Genomic DNA, 22,607 nt, shown 5'->3' with positions numbered 1-22,607 from the left:
TGGTCAACATTTGTACTCACGTGAAAAGACGTGTCAGTCCCGAAACTGAAAAGTAAAAAAGACTCAAAAGACTATACATACTCGTATTTTATATACTGAGCGTAGGTACCTCCGCGCTTCCTGACGACAAGATATTTTGGACTGGTTTGATCAGGGCCCCCGTAACCGGGCGTGCAACGCGTGCGGCGCACGCGGGCGTAACCCCAAAGGGGCGCCAAACCGAAGGTTTCGTAAATAAGAAATATTTATTTTAAATAAGATAATCATTTTTTATATACAATTTTAATTATTTCATGAACAGCTAGAGAAATCTCAAAAATCAAATATTGTGTTATTACTGAAAAAATAATTATTCCCGTCCTGAAATGTTGAAGTTACTTCGTCAAAAATATATTACATTTTGTTGTTCCTTCCTAATTTTTTTCTTTGAAGTAGAATGAATTACGCTTGGCATACCATCAAATCGATTTTATACGTGCTCCACACTCTCGCCGAGGTTCAACAAGTACGAGAGTGTAGACGGCCACCTTGTGTAACTTTGCCTCACTTCGTTCTACTTTCATTTTCTGTCGGTATGGCGCGTCCGAGTCAAAGGGATCTTTGTCGGTATCGCACCGCTTGAATGTGTTCCTCGCGAAGTAGAACGAGTGTGTAGAGAGGCACTTCGGACTTCGGTCAACTTTGGCGAAGTAACAAGTAACTTCGCCGAGAGTCTGGAGCCCGCGTTGTAAAATAAAGCGACACTCAAAATAGTCAAATAAACATCAAATCACACTCCTTGGTGAGTATAAACATAAATTAACACCCATAAAACGCAACTTAGCAGTTTTACTCCAACAAAAACACAACTTGCTGGATCAATCAGTTCTACTCGTATAAAGTGAATCTTTTACTTGAATTTATGATAATTACCCTTAAGTAAACAAATATTCTATAAATTATCATTATGTATTTGACTTAAGTATCTTTTCCCTTCTCGTCTATGCGTTTATTAGGCACAAACATTATTTACTGTTACTGGTGAAGGGGTGGTTTCCTGCAGTGAAAGGTTTAAAATTTTATTTTATATCGGTGTTAATAGTTATTACCTACGACTAGGTATTATTGCAATAACCGTTGGGTTTGTTCTGCCCTGATTTTAAACTTTTGTTTTCGTGTAAAAAATATTGGACAATCTTTTTTATTTGTTGTTATTTTAAGTGGTGTGGAAATTAAATTAATTGTGAAAATAGTTATAATCGGGTTTCCTCTAATAAAATCCACAATTTACAATTTATTTTGAAAAAAAAAAGAAAATAATTAAGACATTGTGTCTGCGTAACTTGGAACCATATGGGAAACTTCCATAGTGTAAAAACTAAAATGGAACCTAATATAAAGTTGTGTCAATCTTATGAGTATCAAAAATAATATGAATTTCGATCAAGAGTACCTTATATTTCACAATTATTATTATTAAAAGTTGTTTGGAATTAATTAAAAACTATGTTTTAATATGCAATTACATCCTTTTAATTGAAATACAGATACCCAAAACGCCCTTTTCATTTAGTACGAATAATGCGATAACTCTTTTATTGTTATTGAATTAATTAATTAATAATAATAAAAGAGTTATAACATTATTTGTAATAAATGAAAAGGGCGTTGTTGAAAAGTATAATTAATGTACGATAAAAGGTTCTTTCTAAAAAGCTTTGCATGGTCTAAAATCTAAGATGCAACCATCAAAACCTATCAATTTTTTTCAATTTTATAATATGAGATATATGTAAAAAAATATGAGTTTCGATCAAAAGTAAAGTGCCTTTCTAGATCACAATATATGAGGCCTTTAGAACACAATGGGTATAAGTGACAAGTTTTGAGAAAACAATGTTCAAAGTTCTAGACAAATTTTAAAAATCTAGGTATATAGGAACTACTTAGCAGGTTTTCAATGACATGTCATTTTTGATCATTTTATTGTTAGTTTATGTAGGAAATTTGAAGCCACCATGTTTTATAAGTGTTTGGGAGTCCATTTTTGTATTTACAATCTGATTTACTAAAATTGTCAGTTATACCCCTTGTGTTCTAAGGGCCTCATTTCAATTAGAAGGACGTAATTGCATATATAAATATAGTTTTTAACGCTGAACAACTTTTCATAACAACTTTTCAATATTGTGAAAAATACACGTACTTTGCTCTTGACCGAAATTCATATTATTTGACATACCTCGTATAAGATTCATAAATTTTGATATTTGATGGTTGCATTCTGAGTTCTAGACAATGCAGAACTTTTTATGAAGAATCACTTTTTCTCGTAAAATTAATAATAAACCAGTTTCCCATATGGTTCCTAGTTATGTAGACACCCTGTATAAAATTTGTTTGAAAACTTTGAAATGACAAAATATTATTGTTTATCGAATAACAACATATGAGTTATTTTTGATTATTTTTACGTATATTATACAGTTTAAAGTTTGGTGCGTTCCTCCCCACTCACCCTGTATAGTAAATTTAAAGGGCACTAAAATATGTCCCGCACGCGGGCGCCAATCAGCCTTGCGGGGGCCCTGGGTTTGATGCTATAACGTTCTAGCACATTGCATCGGGAAACTGACATGAACCTAAGTGGGGGTATAGGCACGATAGGGGAGGACTAGTGTCGCAGTTTTACTATGTGTAAGAGTGAAACAGCACTGATAAAAAAAAAGATGTGTCGTCACTTCGCTCAACATGACACTCTGTATATGTTAAAGAGACTTTATAGTAAAGCATATGCTCTAATGCTCTGTATAGGTAAAGAAAAAAATTGTTTTGTGAGATATCATACATTACCTACTTATTAAATAAAATAGGTATAGTATTTTTACTACAAAAGCGATATTACGTAGGTCAAAATTTTTGACGTAAGAGAACTGTCAAAACATTAGAATGTGACTTTTTAATAAACATGGCAATAATGAAAGTCACATTCTAATGTTTTGACAGTTCTCTTACGTCAAAAATTTTGACATACGTAATATCGCTTTTGTAGTAAAAATACTATACTTAAGTTTTTGTTTTTTATTTTAAAATATATTCTAATATTTTTATATTTTTACTCCATTGGCTCACGATGTAGTCAAATGAGGACACCTTGTAGTGACCAAACTGTGCATTTTGAAAATGTAAAACTAATATCAAAAGAAAATCATTCTGGCTATCTTGCAAATTTCAGATTTTTAGCTGAAAGAAATTTAATTCGTTAACGAAAGGGTTAAATAGTTATCAAATTTTAGTTTGAATGTATATAATATTGGTATATTTATTTGCTTTGTCACATTTTAAAATTATAGAAATTAAAATAAATTTAAATTGAGTGTGTACTTAGAGGATGGACAATTTTACCCCTCCCCTCCCAAAATTTTCCATCCTCTAAGAGTGTGTAGATATTGAAAATTATTGTGTGAGTATAATAGGCCCATCTATTTCGACTCATTGGAATGACTACTTTGAATCAAATTGAGATATCCGACTATAGATGCCGCTGTGCAATAGCTTTCTTTTGGCATGTTAAAATTAAATACATCTGGGAGTGAAAATCAAAAAATGAAAAAACAGATACAAATATACATATCAATGAACTTATTTTAAAGTAAAATTGTGGCGTAATTTCAATAAAAAAAGTAACTGGTGATTTTTATTACAGCAATCTGTAGCTTCGTTTCGTATAAATATAATATTTAAAGATAGATGGCGTTTGTAGTCGAAAGTTTGATTTATCATTAGGAAGATAATAATAACAGTTATTTAGTAATAATTAAGAAGTGCAAGTAATATACAGACTCAATACAGACTTAAGATGAAGCACAGAACCAAGTAAATATACCTCCATATTGTCTATTTCTGACCTCATAACATGTCTAAAATATTTTAATTGTTGTATCAGGTTTATTCCAGAGTCTCTTACAAACCCTTAGGTATGTAGGTACCTAGTTCTTTTAGAATAAATTTATTTGTTCAATGTCAGTCCATGGAATTCGCAACATTATTATGCAACAAAACACTGGGACCTTTTCACATTTTGATCATCTTTCTGGCAGCGATCTTGGCTTGATCACATTTACGTACCTAATCTCATCCTGGAGCGTCCTTGTATTTATGATCAATGATCCCAGATATAAGAATAAATTTACAACATCAAGTCGATCTATTTTGTCTGTGTTGAACATAAAAACCGTGGCGGTGATAGTTGTAGGTCTTGAATACAGAGTGTTCTGACATTATTGCCACAAATGGGCACATTGCTCCTGTAGTGATCCTCTCCCGATTTCCCTTATTTGCTCCTGTTCTAACTTGGATGCACCATACTGATGACGACCATATAGTCGGAAATACATATTCACGGTTATCTACCTCTAGAGGTAGAGTCTAGCTAGGTAAAGGAATAGCTATTACCATTGTTTATATAGGGACATCTCTCTATATAAACAATGCTATTACTTTGTATTCAAGTTGCGAGTTTTGAGGCACACCATATTGAATATTTTTTACCCATACCAAACCCATATGTGTAATATGCTCTACTTCAAATGTGGAACACTTACCTTTGCAAAGTTAATGACTAAACTATATCCAGTCCAAGAAATCCGCATGAAGGCAGCATCCTCATCCTTACAGTCTCCTTCTATAAGAGCTTTTTCGGGGATGAAAGAGTCCGCTTTTTCATCCAAATCGTGTAATTTAAACTGCACCTGGAATGGTAAAATTGATCGTTTATACTAAGGTCCCAGGCAACCAAGTGACGTCATATAACGTTGAGGAAACGTCAGTTTTTGGTTGAAAATAACACGTGTTTGAACAGTACGTCAAATAGACATCTTTTGTAGGTGATTTTAAATAAGTAAGATAAATGACGTTAAAATTACGTTTAAAAAACGTTTTAACTTTAGACAGCCTAAGTCTGACGTCACAAAATTGGGAGGAGCTTGCTTGTTTGTATTGACTCCAAACAATTTCGTTTAGGTATTGGTAACGCTAAATGTTTATAAGAAATTTCTCATTTATTGTTTACGCAGTTTGTATCTTGTGTGATAAAATAATACTTTTCATTTATATATTTAGTTAAAGAAAGGTATAAATTAAGAGATTTTTATGCGTTTTTGCTCAGTGAGTTAGTTTAATGCAGTAATTCTTCTTGACAACTATCTGAGGTTATTGTTTAGGCAATACGTAAAGTATCCTTAACAATAGTAACCTATACTTATTGTACGGTTATAGAGTATATTCCCATAGGTAAGCTGGTTAAGAGTAGATAACGATTTTTCATATGTAATTTAAAGTATTATCTGCATAAATGGCACAAAGAATATTTGCTACGAGAGGTATATGGTTCAAAATGCATACAGTATCACGACTAATAAGTTATGTTCACATACATGTAGAGTACTTACAGTTTTATTCCTTGATGACGTGTCACATCAGAGCTCTGATTGAATTCCATAATCCATTTGGTTCATTTGTAAGGCACTCACTAATACGCTAAATAAATCATCGTCGATAATACTGAGCAGATTGAATTATCTGAGCGGTATAAAACGATAGCAAAAAAAGCCGGTAAAATGCGGCCTTTTTACGAATAGCGGGAGCGTCGATAGATTAGAGATGATTCTCGTTAGGAAGCTTTTGACGATCTGCCCCGGCGAGGGGTTCAAATGCGAGTCTCAACAATAACCTGGAGTTTCCAGAAAGGTTACATAAATACTACTTGAATTTTAAGTAATCAGTAGTACAGGGGCGTAACTAATTATTTTAGTGAGCCGTGTATAATATATTTATTGTACATATTGCCGGGGGCGACAGGCGAGAGAGATGGCCTATATCACCTCGAAGAGAGGGGATTGGCAAAGATGTGCACAACGATAAGAAATGTTTGAAGAAATTAGAGTTTATATACACAAGGGGTAACAACGATAAAATGGAGGAAAACGATAAGTTTTCCCCCTAGGGATAGATTTTAATCTTCCAGGGGAATCACAGCGATTTTCGTAATACCACGAAGAAAATCACCGTGAGTAGTGTGAATCTTGACAGTACGAACTAGACCATCCTTACCAGGCAATACATCTATTACCCTGGCAGTTGGCCATAAGAGTGGAGGAGTACCATCCTCCTTCAACAGAACCAAATCCCCGATCTTGACAGGGTCAGTAGGGTCGGTCCATTTATTTCTTTGCTGCAGGAGGCAAAGATAGTCTTTTTTCCACAATTTCCAAAATTGCTGTTGAATTTTACTAATACGCTGAAAAAGATTCAACCTATTTTCAGGTATCTCTGAAACACTTGGTTCAGGGGGCGCGGTTAAACTTCTTTGAACTAAGAAGTGAGCTGGAGATAGGAAAGCGAAGTCATTGGCGTCAGACGACATCCTAGTGATGGGTCTCGAATTTAGAATAGCCTCGATTTGGCATAATACTGTGTTAAACACTTCAAAGGTGAAGTGGGAATTTCCTATAATTCGATAGAGGTGATACTTCACACTCTTTATTCCTACCTCATGGAGGCCGAATTGATGGGGGTTGCGGGGAACACCCATCTTGAAAGTTATGGAGTTTTGAGTACAGAATTCCTTAATCTGTTCCGAATTATTTTGATTTAAGAAAAAATCATAGAATTCGCGCATTTCATTTTTTGCCCCATGGAAATTTGTGGCATTGTCGCTCCAAATAATACTGGGCGTGGATCTTCTGGCAATAAACCTTTTCAGAGTAAGAATATAGGCTTCTGCGCTTAATCCTGTGACGAGTTCGATATGAACACATTTAGTGCTCATGCAAATGAAATAGGCTACGTATGCTTTGTAAAGCGGTGCCTTCCTCAAATGTGAGGACTTAATTAAGAAGAACCCCCCATAGTCCACTGAGACGACTTGGAAGGGTCTAGTGGGGAGTACACGATCGGGATGCATATCTGCCATCTGTTGAACAGAATTGGGTGTCATGAATCGGAAACAGTTTACACACTTACGAATTAAGCGTTTAATCTGTCTTAATCCGTCAATTGGCCAGTACTTCATTTTGACATACGAAAGTACTGTTTGCGCGCCTGAATGTAATAACTTATGATGAGCTTGAGTCAAGATTAGTTCTACAACTCGACATTTAGAAGGAAGTAGAATGGGGTGTTTTTGATTATACGATATGGGGGCGTGTCGGAGACGTCCTCCCACACGAATCAGCCCATCATTATGTTGTAGGAAGGGGTTGAGTTTACGAATGGCTTTATTGGTCACGAGTTTAGCATTTTTCAATTCAAGAATCTCTTTTTTAAAGTAGATACTTTGGATATACCTGATGATCGCGTGATCAGCGATCTCCATTTCGGGTGGCGTCAATATATCCGTATCTCGTGGAGAGTTATTTATTTTCTTTTTAATATTACTGATGAATCTAAAAAGATAAGCGACAATTCTTTGAATTTTACGAAAAGAAGAAGATTTAGCGAATAGATTTTCAAAGGTGTCGTTGAGTTCGTGATTTGTTGCTATGTTTGAGACAACTAACTTCCTTAATTCAGGAAGATCATCCTGAAAATGAGGAATTTGATGAAGAGAAAAATCGATGGGATTGTCTCTAATAAAGCTAGGTCCGCATAACCAGTCTTCGGTGGTCTGGGGATTATCAAAGACATTTATCCCTCTGGAAGCGGGGTCAGCGATGTTTTCGTGACTTCTGACGAAATGGAAATCACAAGGAAAAGTTTCCAACAAGGAATTGACCTTTTGAATTCTGTTTTGTACAAAAATGTTCCAAATGTGTTTTTTAGAAAGTATCCAAGACAAGGCAATTGTAGAGTCAGCAAAGAGATGAGATGAAGATATACTCAAATTTTTCTTGAAGATGTGAAAAAGTCTATGAGCCAGAGTGACTCCCAACACTATTCCACAAAGTTCCAATTTGGGGATGGTGAGTTTATTTTTTAGCGGAGAAATTTTGTTTTTAGAAGCGATAAGCCGCGACGATACAGAAAAGTCTGAGTATGTCGCTTTGAGATACACACAAGTGCTGTATATTTTTTCCGATGCGTCGGTGAAAATAATTAATTGAACATCAACAACTTTCTTTTGTAAAAGTAAGCATCGAGGTACCTTGACCTCTTCTATAGTTTTGAATGTCGATAAGAGGTTTTGCCAATTTTTCATAATGATGGGTGAGTCAATGGGTTGATCCCAGTCCAATTTCTGGGACCATATTTCCTGTATCAAGAGCTTAGCGTTCACAAGGACAGGGGATAACCATCCTAGCGGGTCATACAAAGTAGCAATGTAGGAGAGAATAGTACGTTTAGTAACAACATTAGCCAATTTGAAGATAGGAGTTTTAAACGAAAAGTGGTCGCGTTCTGAATCCCAGAATATGCCTAAGACTTTATCAGATCCCGTGAAGTTAAGACTGACTTCAGAGACGGGATTTAAATTGTGTTGAGACAGAAATTCTGAAGAACTGCAGTTCCACTTGTGGAGGAGGAAACCATGGGTTTCTAGCAAAGAAGTTAATTGTTCGAAAAGACAACTTAATTCATGAAGACTGTCAGCACCGCTGATCAGGTCATCCATATAGATAGATTCTTGCAGAACACTAGTAGCAAGTTCGTGGGTATGTTTGTTGTTGTCAGCGATGTGCTTGATAACTCTTTGAGCGATAAATGGGCTACTTGGGAGCCCGAAGGGTAATCTTTGAAATTGATAGCACCGTAAAGGCTGCTGAATATTGTCCCTAAAGAGAAAATTTAACAGAAATGTTTCAGTGGGACAAATGGCGATTTGTAGGAACATAGCCTTGATGTCGCCTACTAGTGCGAATTTAAACTGACGAAACTTAGCGAGAATGTCAAAAAGTTCATGTTGGACGACATAACCTTTGTCTATGACGTCACTGAGGGAGATTCCCGTAGACGATTTATTGTTTGGATCGAAAACTATACGAGTGGAAGTAGTAGAGTTGGATTTGAAAACGGGAAAGTGAGGGAGAAAGTAATTAGGTTTACCTGAGTCATTTAGCATTTTTAACGGCACTTGAATTATTTGTCCGTTATTGAGATATTCCGATATAATGTCCTGATATTTTTCCAATAAATCAGGGTTGAGTTGAAAACGTTTCTCGAGACTGAGAAAACGTCTTTTTGCCGAGAGAAACGAATTTCCCATGTCTATATCTTCGATAGGGAGTTTGAGATTGAGTGTGGACTCATATCGTCCATTGGGGAGAACATTAACATGTTTTACAAAATTAATTTCAGCGGGGTGATCATTAATGAGATCGGTGTTCTGAGGAGCGGCTTCTTCCAGCTCCCAGAATTTTTGTAAATGATCGGATAGTTCCTCGTTGGACACTACCGGCTCATTTACGGCGGAAGGAGTGTTATGAGAACAACAAGTAACGAGAGAGTTTGAATAAAATTCCAAAGCCTTTTTAGTATTTTTCGACTTAAGAGCAAAGTCTGGAACTGACCCTGATATCGTGTACCCGAGTAGAGTGCGTTGAAGAACGGGAAGACCTTTTCCCAAACGAATTATTTCAGGTTGAATGATATCGTTATACAGGTCTGCACCGAGCAGGATACCAATTGGGGATGTTACATGGAACATCGGATCACCTAATGGTATCTCTGAGGGTATGTTTAGTTTGCTCGCCGAAATAGAAATTTGAGGAAGCGGATTTGTTATCTTTGGGAGTACAGAGCACGAGATGTCAAAAGGAACGTCGTTAGCGACAGCGAAAATTGTTGTATCTACAATAGATTGAGACGAGGATGAGGTGGAGTTAATTCCATTGATCCGTAATTTTCCATCTCTAGTGGTGAGTGACAGTTCCTTTACGAGGTCAGCACTAATAAATGAAACCTGTGAGGCCGAGTCTAAAAGTGCCTTTGCGAAGACCCTCTTGCCGCTAGGAGCGACAAGATAGACCTGGAGTGTGCTTAATAACACCAAATGATTATCAAGCGAGGCTGCAGATAGAGCCATTGAATGTGGAGTCGAATTTTGAAGATTAACTTCCGTTTCAGGAGCTCTAACATGTGAGGGCCCCTGTTGTGAATTACCCTGTGTATGGGAGTTATTTGAGATAGCGGTTTTATTATGATTATTTGAGTTGTGTTGGCCAACAGCCGCGGAAGGGTTACTATGACCCGTTTTGTCGAAATGGAGCAACGTGTGATGACGAGATTTACAAACTATGCAAGAGAATTTGGATTTACACTGATCGAGCATGTGAGACCCAAGACAATTAATACAAAATTTATTTTGTTTGACAAAACTAAAACGTTCTTTAGAATTCAACTGCTTGAACTGAGGACAAGAGTAGATCGAGTGAGAGTCGTTGCAATAGGAACATTTCTTAGGACCTAAGCGAGGCGAAAGGTTACTGGTAGAAGTGTCTGAGGCTAGGTGTAAAGAGTGTCTGGAAGTAGTAGTCGATTTTGGTTTTGATTGAGATTGAATATTCTCAAGATGAACAACGCGTGTCTCGATTTCCCCTAGAAAATGGACAAAATCAGGGGTAGCTTGGCTACCACCGGATTGGAACTCAAGAGCCCTAATGGTAGGTGCGTCGAGTTTCTGAGTAGCGATATGTATGAGAAGTAAATGCAAGAGATCTGAAGGGGGCCTATTCAAGTTCAATAGGGCCTTGAAATTATTTGACATGACCGTATGAAAATTTCTTAATTGTGAGTGATTTGCGTTTCCAGAAATAGGAGGCGCATCAAGAATTTGAGAGATGAGAGTTTTGATAAGCGATTTAGAGTTGGCGTACCTTTGTGTCAGGTTATCCCGGGCTATTTTGTAATTGTCACCTGTGAGTGGGATATGCTCGAGAAGCGTCAAAGGCTCGGAAGTTAGAAAACTTTTGAGGTAAATGAGTTTTTCCAGATCACTTAATGTAGTATCAGATCCTATTATTGTATCAAAGGTCTCAATGAATGAATTGTATTCAGTAACTAAGCCACTAAATGGTTTTAACTGAATACGAGGGAGGTTTACTGTTCGTTGCCTAGCCATAGACTGTGAGGTTAGAGAAGAATTAGGGTCAAATTGGAGGGAGGGGGTAGCAGTCACATTAGAACTTTCAATGACCTCTAACCTTTCTTCCAATAGAGAAATTGTATCCAAATATTTATCAAAAACCACAGAGGAATCAGTAGAGGGGGTAGGTTCCTCGGGGATCGTCTCCAGCACATTTTGAGCATCGCGGAAAAGTCCGTAAGAATGTTTGAGTTGTGAAATTATTTCACGAATTTTATATTTGTTTAGAGAATTAAGAGTTGTGGGAACCGAATCAGCCAACTTGGTTATATCAAGTTTTGCGGTGAGCCTCTGTCGGTTATATTTTGATCGGTCAGCCATGTTGCGAGAATGTGAGATTAGATAGATTATTTGCAAATGTCTAAACCTATAAATCGATGCGAAAATGAGAGAATATGTACAATATATTATATATTACACGTTTAATAGTGTGAGATTGGCTTAATAGTATCACCCTGTATGAGCGCAGATTAGTATATGAAATGCAAAACTATAAAATTTCAAAATATATGCAATTTTCCAAAATGGGTATTTTTCAGCAAGTGTGAGACACCCTTAACAAGTATTTAAATTAATTAAATTGAAGGAAAAAACAATTATTTATTTTCTATAGTTTTCTAGAAGTGTAAAATGAGCTTAAGCGAAGCTAAATGTAGCAAAAACTTACAATTTATGCAAGAAAACAAAATTATTTTTAATAATTTTTGTAACCTGTGAACCAGGCTTAATCGGATTCAAAATTATAAATTTAATTTAAATCAAAAGGTTGAACAAACAATGTTAAAATTATAACACCCGTACTATCAGCCAAGAAATGAGTACACTTTTTGTATACTATAAACAGAAAAATATATTTACGAAAATAAAATAATGTAATATATGCAAATATTTTTTCATACAAACAAAACGACTCCTTTATTTGAACAAAGCAAGTAGTTTCTGAAATTGCACGTGTAGACCGGGCTTAACAACCTACCAGCTATTGTAGAGACGTGCTGGGTTAAATACTGAGAATTTGAGTGCAGAAAGAGAGGAATATTTTATTTTTGTGCCGGGGCGGCGTGGCTTGGAAATTTCCAAATGCAACAGAAAGACACTATAAATGAAAAACCGTTATTCTCAGAATAGAGATTATCAAAATATGCAAATACGAAGGACCTTGAGGATTTAATTAATAAATAATTAATATGATACGGCTCGATGGAACAGAAATGTTTAGGCAATACGTAAAGTATCCTTAACAATAGTAACCTATACTTATTGTACGGTTATAGAGTATATTCCCATAGGTAAGCTGGTTAAGAGTAGATAACGATTTTTCATATGTAATTTAAAGTATTATCTGCATAAATGGCACAAAGAATATTTGCTACGAGAGGTATATGGTTCAAAATGCATACAGTATCACGACTAATAAGTTATGTTCACATACATGTAGAGTACTTACAGTTTTATTCCTTGATGACGTGTCACATCAGAGCTCTGATTGAATTCCATAATCCATTTGGTTCATTTGTAAGGCACTCACTAATACGCTAAATAAATCATCGTCGATAATACTGAGCAGATTGAATTATCTGAGCGGTATAAAACGATAGCAAAAAAAGCCGGTAAAATGCGGCCTTTTTACGAATAGCGGGAGCGTCGATAGATTAGAGATGATTCTCGTTAGGAAGCTTTTGACGATCTGCCCCGGCGAGGGGTTCAAATGCGAGTCTCAACAATAACCTGGAGTTTCCAGAAAGGTTACATAAATACTACTTGAATTTTAAGTAATCAGTAGTACAGGGGCGTAACTAATTATTTTAGTGAGCCGTGTATAATATATTTATTGTACAGTTATGTTAATTTGTTTTTAATTAAGCGTTAAATGAAGATATTAAGACAGCGTTAAATTAAGATATTAAGTATGCTGGATAATTTGTTAATAAATTATTTATTAGTTTCATATTTTTTGTTTTTTTTTATATTTATGTTTCATATTTTTAGTTGTTTCAGTTTTGACACAGTAAGTAGGTATATATATTGGATGGATGGAAGTAGGTATATATAACTAGTGAAAATTCTATAATGTGAGGGCTGGTACAATCAATGTTGCTTCTAGCCTAGCGCTCAAGCGATCTTAAACAAGTGGTAGCGCTTATATCTTCGACACATGGGACGTAGACCTATAGGTTTCATGTTATGTACCTATTATACTATTTATACTATTTTGAAACATCTGAAAGAGGTCACTTTTTGAAAGTATTAAAGACGTGATTTTACCGACGTGAAAAAAACGTAGATACGATTACGTTTTAAAATCGTCACAATTATGACGTCAAATCGATGAGACAAATACACGTGATTTTCAACGTCAGTACTACGTCATAGAAACACGTCAATTGGTCATTTTTATGAAGTGTTATCTACGTTATAAAAACGTCGTTTGGTTGCCTGGGGTACCATATTATAGAAAACTGAGAGAAACTTCTAAAATTGAGCTGACCACATGCCCGAGAAGAAAAGTATTTGTTACTCCCAGTGTTGACATACGAAGCAAAATCATATATTTCTCAAGTGAGTAAGTTTAATCGTTGATTGATGTATTACCCTCCAATACCTCAATCAACGGTTTAATACAATAATTCTTCTTGAAAACTGTTTGAGGTTATGTTTTAATTTGTTTTGGATGTGTTATCGAGTTTAATTAAATTAACAATAAATTATTTATTAGTTTATATTATGTTGTTTCAATTTTGACACAGTAAGTATAACAAGGTGTCCCAAAAGTAGCGGAACGGTCGAATATTTCGCGAACTAAACATCGGATCGAAAAACTGAAATACACGTTTTTAATCATTTTTAAAAATCTATCCAATGACGTTAAATATGATCCCCAACTCCTCCCCTTGGAGGTGTGGTGGGGGGTAACTTAAAACTGTTTAATAGAAACCCCCAGTTTTTATTGTAGATTTGTATTCATTATGTAAAAGTAAGCAACTTTTATTCGAGACATTTTTTCGAGTTATGGATAGATGGCGCTTTAATCGGAAAAAACCATTTATCGTGATACCATAGGTAAATTATAGAAACGGTCTAATATCTCGACAAATACACTTCCAAATGAAAAACCAGAAAATACGTGTTTAATATTTTTCAAAAACCTATCGAGCAACACTAAATATGACCCTAATTAGCCTGAGTAATTTTGTCTAAGAACCAATAAAAAGTGGACCAAATGCATATCTCTCATAGTAAACAATGATGTAGGTACACTGGAAGGACTGGTATGGTTTACCACCTTATTATTATAAATATAAAATATTCATTATTATTATAGATATAAATATAATTTTTTCTGACGACCAAATAGTGATCCCACAAGATGAAGATGACCTCAGCTTTATGATGAGAAAACTGGAACAGGAATATACAAAGAATGGAATGAAGAGAAGAGACTGCCTACGACAATTGAATCCTGTATTACTGTGGGATAAGAACATCAGTATAAAAACAAAAAGAATATATTATAACCCCATGACAAGAAGTAACCTGACTTATGGGTGTGAAAATTTGATAATAAATAAGAAAACCAAAAACAAAATAAGAGCAATAGAGATGGAACTCCTAAGGAGAAGCTGCAGAGTAACAAGACGAGATATAATAAATAATAGCATAGAGATTACAAAAAGAATGGGAATAAACTCAGATTACCAGAGAACGGCAGTTCTCGCCAGTGGCGCACACATACACCCCCCTACACGCGACACTATATATACACGAAATTTTCGATTTTCTAAATCTGACTGAATTGAAAATTGGGCCAACTCCCATCTTAAACTTCAGGAAAAGACTCACCCATTCATATGTCAACCATCCATTTTGGTCCAAGGGTGTGGATTTTACGGCCCTTCCTATTTAGAGTCTGTTTTTCGTTCTCGTCCCCAAAACTCCCAAAAAATTCGAAAATTTAAGTTCGACCTTTACGGCTTCTAATAGTACTGATCATTACCTTTCCAACGCATGTCTAATTTTGAAAATCGGTTATACCATTCAAAAGTTACCGAACTCAGAAATATGACTCAATATCTATTTAAAAAAGGGAAAATGTTTGTCGATATATGTATGTGTGTGGAAAAGTTAAACCGATCTGAATTTTTTTTCTGTGTTTGAAGAGGGGGTCAGGGCCGATTCAGAACCGGTGTAGTTTTTAAATTTTGACCAACCATAAGCCAGCTGTAGGACTTGGTAGGTACAAAATGGCATATTTTTTGGGGGTATATATCTTCGGTTCAAGAAGAGACAGGAGAACCGCAAATACACAAAATCAATAGTGTTGAGTTATGCTTTCAAATGGTGTTTAAGCCCTCAGGATCAGACATACACACTGCTCAGTATAGCCGAAAAACTGAAAAACAAACTTTGAAAATTTTGGTTTTTCGACAATTACTCAAAATTTCAACCTACAAGTTGCGCCAATAACTGAGCGTTTGTAGAAGGACTCTAGACGAATCTAACGGTGTATACCTCATATCCGGGAAAATTCGAATTTTTAGGTTATAGGCTTCATAATTATGATCAAATCTATTTCCTATGGGAAAAACGGTTTTTCAAGCTCAAGAATTCCTGTAATAGCTTTAGTTATCATACTTGACCTTAGATGCATCAGATACTACTTGTCAATGCGTTTCAAACTCATGTTTAGTGATCAAAATCGGTTAAGCCATTTAGAAGTTATTAAGCTACAAAAGTATAATCCAATTAACGAATATTCCCGAAGTGGTTTATGTAGTTGTAGTGGTTACGACGCTAAATTTGATCTGGCAACGAGCAATCCGAGTACCTATATTTACCGACCATCCCAATATTTTTTTCAATCTATTTCGAATAGAAAAAAAAATCTAGTGTACATTCGATGGACACTAGATCATTTGGGAGATAATGCGACAAAGGCGACCATTTATAAAGCTTAACGTGTACTCGAGAAACATTGCATTCAACTTCATACATTTAATTTATAAATAACTTTGAAAAACTCCTGATACAAGAATAGAAAACCGCTAAACGCCGTAAAAATGAGTGGCGCATACAATATTGTAACTACAAAAGATCAGATATGAATATTACGTGGCGCGAAAATGTATTTTCATTTTGATGCAAAAAAATTCTAGTTTTATTTTAAAAGATTTTTCCATAATATTTGCTAAATTTGAAGTAAACGCGCCACAAAAGAGTTTCAAAATTCAAACTGTATCAAAGTTACTCTTTTGTGGCGCGTTTTACTTCAAATTGTGCAAATATTATGAAAAAATATTTTAAAATAAAACTAGAATTTTGTTTTGCATCAAAATGAAAATACATTTTCGCGCCACGTAATATTCATATCAGATCTTTTGTAGCTGGAATATTGTATGCGCCACTCATTTTTACGGCGTTTAGCGGTTTTTTATTCTTGTATAATAGACTACATAGAACGGAAGAGATTAACCTGGTACGGGTATGTTAGAAGGGTAGACAAAAAACTGTGAATAAACATAATAACAGAGTATAGGATAGAAGGAAGAGAGGCAGACGTCGAAGATCTTTGAGAAATGAAGTGGACAAAGCAATGGAAAGAAGAAATCTGAAGAAAGGGGACTGGCAAAACAGAAAGAACTGGAAAAAACGGTTGAGTGAAGAAATACAGTGAAAACTGTGGAAATCCTCAGTATATATTATTATAAATATTGCAATTCCGGTAATTTTCCCGTTTTATTTATTTCTATTGCAATAAAATGACAAACTTACCTCTACTACAGCATCAGTCTTCAGTAAAATACAAGTAGCTCCAGTTTTGCTGTTGAAAAGTCTGTAATACGCTACCCCGGAGTCGTCTTTTGAAGCGCTGCTAGAAACGGGAGTGACTAGTGGTCCGACGCCCTCTGTCGTCGACCCGCTGAATTTCGTATGGCGAGGTTTTGTAGTACCTTGGTTCAGTGTTAAGGCCGAAACTATGGTACATGTTGTTGCAACTGAAAAAGAACAAAGATTAGAAGGTACTGGAAAATGTCAACAAAAATAACATAAAAGATTTGACTAATGGTAAATGCGCTCCATGGGTTTCCATCCATTTTTGGAGATAAAGCTTGGCGATATGTAAATACGACTACAGTGGAACTTCGATAGCTCGGATTAATCGGGACCGCGGCCGATCCGGGTTAGCCGGAGAATATGGTAAAAATTAATAAAAGACGGTATACTTACAGATAAAACTTATAATTGAAATAACATGTCATGAAATACAGTCGGAAAAATGAAAGAATACCCATGAACGATCACATCAATCACTTATTTTGTGTTTGCTGTCTTTTTCTATAAATAACAAACGTTTGTTATAGAAAAAGACAGCAAATACAAAATAAGCGATTAACATGATCGTTCATGGGTATTCTTTCATTTTTGAAGTTATACTTCTTTACGCGCGATATGAGGGTGAATTTTTATATGTTGAAACCTACGATCCGGGCGCATGCGCATTATAACTTTTTTCTGATTGGATGTTCAAATGACATGTCAAAAATTATCCAATATGGCAGCTGTACCACAGCTGTGATTTGGACGGTTTGGTTATGTATGGTTGTTGCGTTTTAAAATTTGTGGGAAGAGAAACAACAAACAAAAGTTAGTTAATAGTTATACTGCCTTTTTAAATAGTTTTCATAAGTATTATATTTTTGGACTTATTAACATAGAAGAGATGCCTATTGCATGCCATTGTGGCATGCAAGCCCATCTACATCATAGTGTGAGTGCGATTTTCAATCACAAATTTACTGATAAAAACCTATTAGCTCGAAGACGTAGATAACTGTGGATAACATCAATCAACCGGGACGATCTACGACCTCACTTATTCAAAACTAAAGAATCGGACAGTCCATACTGGAGTCTTTTATTACTGGTAAGGTACCTAAGTGTTTTAAGAATAGTTGATCAAATTTCGTTACTCAATGTTTTAATTTATGTATCTATCCGTCCAGAAAAGGTGTGGAAAGAATATATTAGTGTTTTTAAATATATTTTCTATAAACGTGTACAAAATGCAATTTATAGCACTTCATAGGAGCGTTAAAAATGCTACTTTAAAGCACAGGTCCTTTAAAAATTTTAAGGCACTGCAGTTAAAAGTGAATTGTCAAATTGTGAAACGTCAAAATATTTATATTTCATTTATTAACATTAATAGATATTAATAATACCTATTTACGAATGTTTCTTCTAAAATTCAGGAATATATTAATTTTATAATACATTTAAGTATTTATGTAGTAATTTTCTTTACAATTTTTACTTACCTATTTGCTTTTATTTATACCTAATATCGCAAATGCCTAGCAAGTGTCTGGGTGGCCTAGCGGTATGTGTATATAGTTACGGACATGTTAGTAGTTGGTTCAATTCCCCCATAAGGACAATTTTTTGTTTATTATTAATGGTTATTGACATCTTAGACTATTATTATGTATATGGACTTAAAAATGATTAAAAATAATTAAAATAAATAATCGGGATTTTGCCCAACTATTTACCGAGTTGCAAATTTATAATCATTGCCTATTTCAAAATGCACTTTTGAAATTAATTTTTCTTATGCACTTTTGAAATGGATTTTTCTTATGCACAAATGCAATTTCAGATTTCTTATTCATTACAATAGTTCACAAAATTTCCTGACATTCTCACGAATCCAACGCACCAAGCTGCATTAAAATCCGTCTTACTGCGCCAAAAATAGACAGTAAGGCCTTTTTTTGTGCTTCAATGCCTCGACTAATTCGGCCAGAGATCGAGAGGTCGTGAGTTCGAATCCAGTGCAATCCTTTACTTTTTTTTATTTTTTTGAAAGCGGTAAGCACAAAATTAGTTTGGTATTAAAAAAAATAAAACAAACTGTTTAAAGTATATTTATTTTTAAGAAATCAGAAATCATATAATAGAAGTATAACTTCTTACGTGCGTACAAAGTACACACACATTCTTTTTCGATTGTATATATGTGCACAGTATCTACACATCTAAATTATTAAAAACACGCAAACACAAACAGTGAAAATTAAAACCATTGTAAAAAATAATGTTTTAAATAGTCTTTTAGTCTTTTTTAAACAATGCTAAGACAGTTTGAAATAAATAAAGGAATAACAGGTGCCTGTTGTTTCCGATAAATCCGAGACAATGACCGTCGCTCTGCCGCCGCCGCAGTGTGCCATGAGTCATTTTTACTATCGTATACATATTTCAAATGACACAAATACACATTATCTCTCAAATATTATATTAAATACTATCCCTTGCAAGATAATTCGGATGGAATTCACCAGATTAAGAGACTGTGCCGATATCAAGTACAAAATTATCTGGGGAATTCCATCCGAATTATCTTGCAACGGATGGTACCTTTTTATTGTTGAAATGTTTGTCTGATGAAAATCGGTCCGGGTTAGCCGGACTTCCGGGTTATCGGGGGCCGACTGATCGGGGTTTAACTGTACTAAAAAACTGTGTACATTGTTGGTTTTCCATTGTCGTCAACAGAAAAGCTGAACCGAAGATAGCTCTATTTCACCTCCTTCAGAATGGAATACAATAGTGTCTGAATCAGGAATATCATTTGAGGACTTTGTTAAGTATGACGATGGAGTTATGACTACTAAGACATTTTCTGGTGACGAAATTATCGATTCAGTAGATCAGAAAACAGATATTAATGATTTAGATAACACAGAAGATTTGAATAAAACTATAAGCGGTCCATCGGGTTCCATCAAAGAAGCACGAATAACATTAAATACTTTACGGAATTTTATAAAACGAACCAGTGACAAGCCTTTATGACTATACAAAAGATATTACATTGGTGTCTTTCATCATAAAAATCAACAAGACTTTTCTTTTGTTATCATCAACCCACCACCAAACCAGTACAGATCCAACCAATAAACCTGATACTATTGCTGATTATTGCTCCATAAAGGTGGTGTTAACTCGTTTGATGAGAAATGTGGTAAGTTTAGTCGTAGTCGTAGTATATATAGTAGTACTTTTCAGACTCTTTGACATTAGTACAGTAAATGCGTAAGTACCTACATACTTTACAAATCTTAGAACAATATTAAGAACCTAGAAAGCTTAAGGCCATCGGTACATAATTCGCAAATATTTTACGGCTACCCCTACTTTTTCTGTCTTTACACGGCAAATTACGTGTAGTAAAATTCACACTGGTATGGATATATAAACATTACTAGAATGTCATTCTACTTAAAAATGTCATCATTAACTTAAAGAGATTGCTTTTGAATGTTCTTGGATAACTGTTATTTGTATTATTGCAAATTATTAATTCAGTTAATAAATATGATAATTTTTTCACTAACTATGTATTCAGTGATTATAATAATTATATGTACAAAAAAACCAATACTCAATAGAGAAAAGAGGAAAAGTGTTTAAGTGATTTTTTAATAATATATTGTTACTATGGAATGCTTACAATTTTGAACATATTTAACAACAAAATACTTGGATTTGGATCACAGAATATATTATCCTGATGTATTCTCTGCTTGGATCTTCCACAAATAATACACAATAAAAAACTTTTTATTAAGTTCATGTCTTAAATCAATTATTTATCAAATACATTATATATTAATATTATTTAATCAACAACTCAAAATATTCCCGATGCCATGTCAAATATTTAAAATTGTCACTGCATGATTGTCACTGTCTGACTGACATTATATTCGACTGAGTGCGTTGTAAGACAAAGATAGATTTGGAAAATATTACCACAGACATTGTGTTCATTTTTTTCGAATCCTGAAAAAACCAATAAATATTTTCGAAAAATTTAAACGCAATATGAAAGACTAAATTATTACCGAGGGCCGAAAGTCCCTTAGAATAAATAAAAAGTTTATTTTGAATGAGATATTTGAAATTAAAAATCACACTAAATTTTTTCTTTGTTTTTCACCCCTGTAACTTATTAAAATAAACATTATAGAAGTTCTTAGGGACTTTCAGCCCTCGCTAATAACGTAATCTTTCATTCTGCGTTTAAATTTTTCAAAAATACTTTTCAAAAATACAAATATACAGTTTTCTCAGGATTCGAAAAAAATGAATCCCCATTTGAATAGCATTGCAGCCGAAAATGCGTACCCATCCTCTTAAAATTTATTGAAAAATTTATAGCATTTTAGCTACTGGAACCACACATTAAAAAAATATTGAAAAATCAATATCTACCGAAGAAACTCAGATTGAGCATTTATGTAAAATCTTCGGCGTTGAAGACATGGAAAAATTCTTGGAAGAGCAAGTTGAAAAGAAAGAAAAAGATTGCACACTTGTCACTATAAGAAAACAGGTAGATCAGCCTATCTTTGATTTCACTGCCAGAGACCAATCTGTTTGGAGTGCGCAAAAAAAGTACGCAGAGAGAGACCCCAGAGCTCAACTTCAAATAAGTGTTTATGTTTATACATAATAATATGTATGTATATCCTTATTAAAGTAATAAACAATTTTTTTAATTTTCCTTTATATTTTTTGGCAAAAAGTCATTGTCAACAAAATTTTGGCAAAAATTAAGGGATTTTTTAGGTACTACCTTTAGTTTTCTTCAAATATTTTCTGACAGAAACGAATCAGGTAGTATTTTTCGCTGATGATAGTCTATTAAACACTAGCACATATGTTGAGAATAAAAAAATAAATAGTGGAGTCAAAAAAATCAGATTTCTCTGAGACGTATGATAAGGTAAACGTAATTAATTTAATATGTTAGTACTTAAGGGTTAAAATATAGGGCACAATCTATTGAACTGTTAAGGAAACTTCTACAAATAAAAATCATAAACCCATATAATACACTGTACCTTCTGGCATTAGATCGAAAAGACATTTTCGATCGTTTGTTATCATAGCTCCTTTATTTTACTCCTTATGTTTTCCTAAACGTTTTCCACACCTACACTGTCCGAACAGTAAAAATTCAATTAGAATAGATCCTTTATTTTATTCCTTATGTTTTCTTAAATGTTCACACCCACAGTAAAAGAGGTCTACTTTGTGTTATTAATTCTCTTATCGACCCTTGGGTGCATCCTTATTAAATCCTTTTTCTAATATAATCTAATTAATTATTCTATCTGCGTGGGAGTCCTCCTTAATGTCAAGAAAAATATTGACCAAAATCTCTATTGTTCCAGTTTAGCCCACGTTAAATTTCATTAATAAAAAATAACCATCAAGCTTCTGACGTATTTCAATTGAATTGTGAGAGGTCTTTAAATTTTCAATTATCCTTTATCTTTGTTCGCGTGGAAAGATAAAACGCTTTTCCGTTAAAAAACTTTCTAGAATTACTTAAAAAATAGACACCATGTAACACGTGCAATATAGTCACGATTGCAATATAGCAAAGTTAAAAGAAAAATTACTTGTAGAGAAAATAGGACCAATTCTGAAAGCAAATCAATTAATTCCTAACCATCAACTTGGATTTAGAGCGAAA

The 22,607-nt window shown here is 34.4% G+C and overlaps 1 protein-coding gene across 1 annotated transcript in view; it reads right to left on the bottom strand.

Moving 5' to 3' along the window:
* LOC126892907 (uncharacterized) overlaps positions 1 to 22,607 on the bottom strand; it is a 100,524-nt gene that overhangs the window by 27,154 nt on the left and 50,763 nt on the right. The window contains exons 2-3 of the mRNA XM_050662761.1: positions 16,829 to 17,052; positions 4,584 to 4,730 (exon numbers count right to left, since the gene is read on the bottom strand). Of these exons, the coding sequence (XP_050518718.1) occupies positions 4,584 to 4,730; positions 16,829 to 17,052 (371 nt within the window). The remainder of the gene's footprint in view (positions 1 to 4,583; positions 4,731 to 16,828; positions 17,053 to 22,607) is intronic.

This window comes from Diabrotica virgifera, chromosome 9 (genome assembly GCF_917563875.1).
Source record: "Diabrotica virgifera virgifera chromosome 9, PGI_DIABVI_V3a".
In the NCBI taxonomy this organism is placed as follows: Eukaryota; Metazoa; Arthropoda; class Insecta; order Coleoptera; family Chrysomelidae; genus Diabrotica; species Diabrotica virgifera.
Note: the sequence above shows the minus strand (reverse complement) of the source record. Positions and strands in the feature narration are given on the sequence as shown.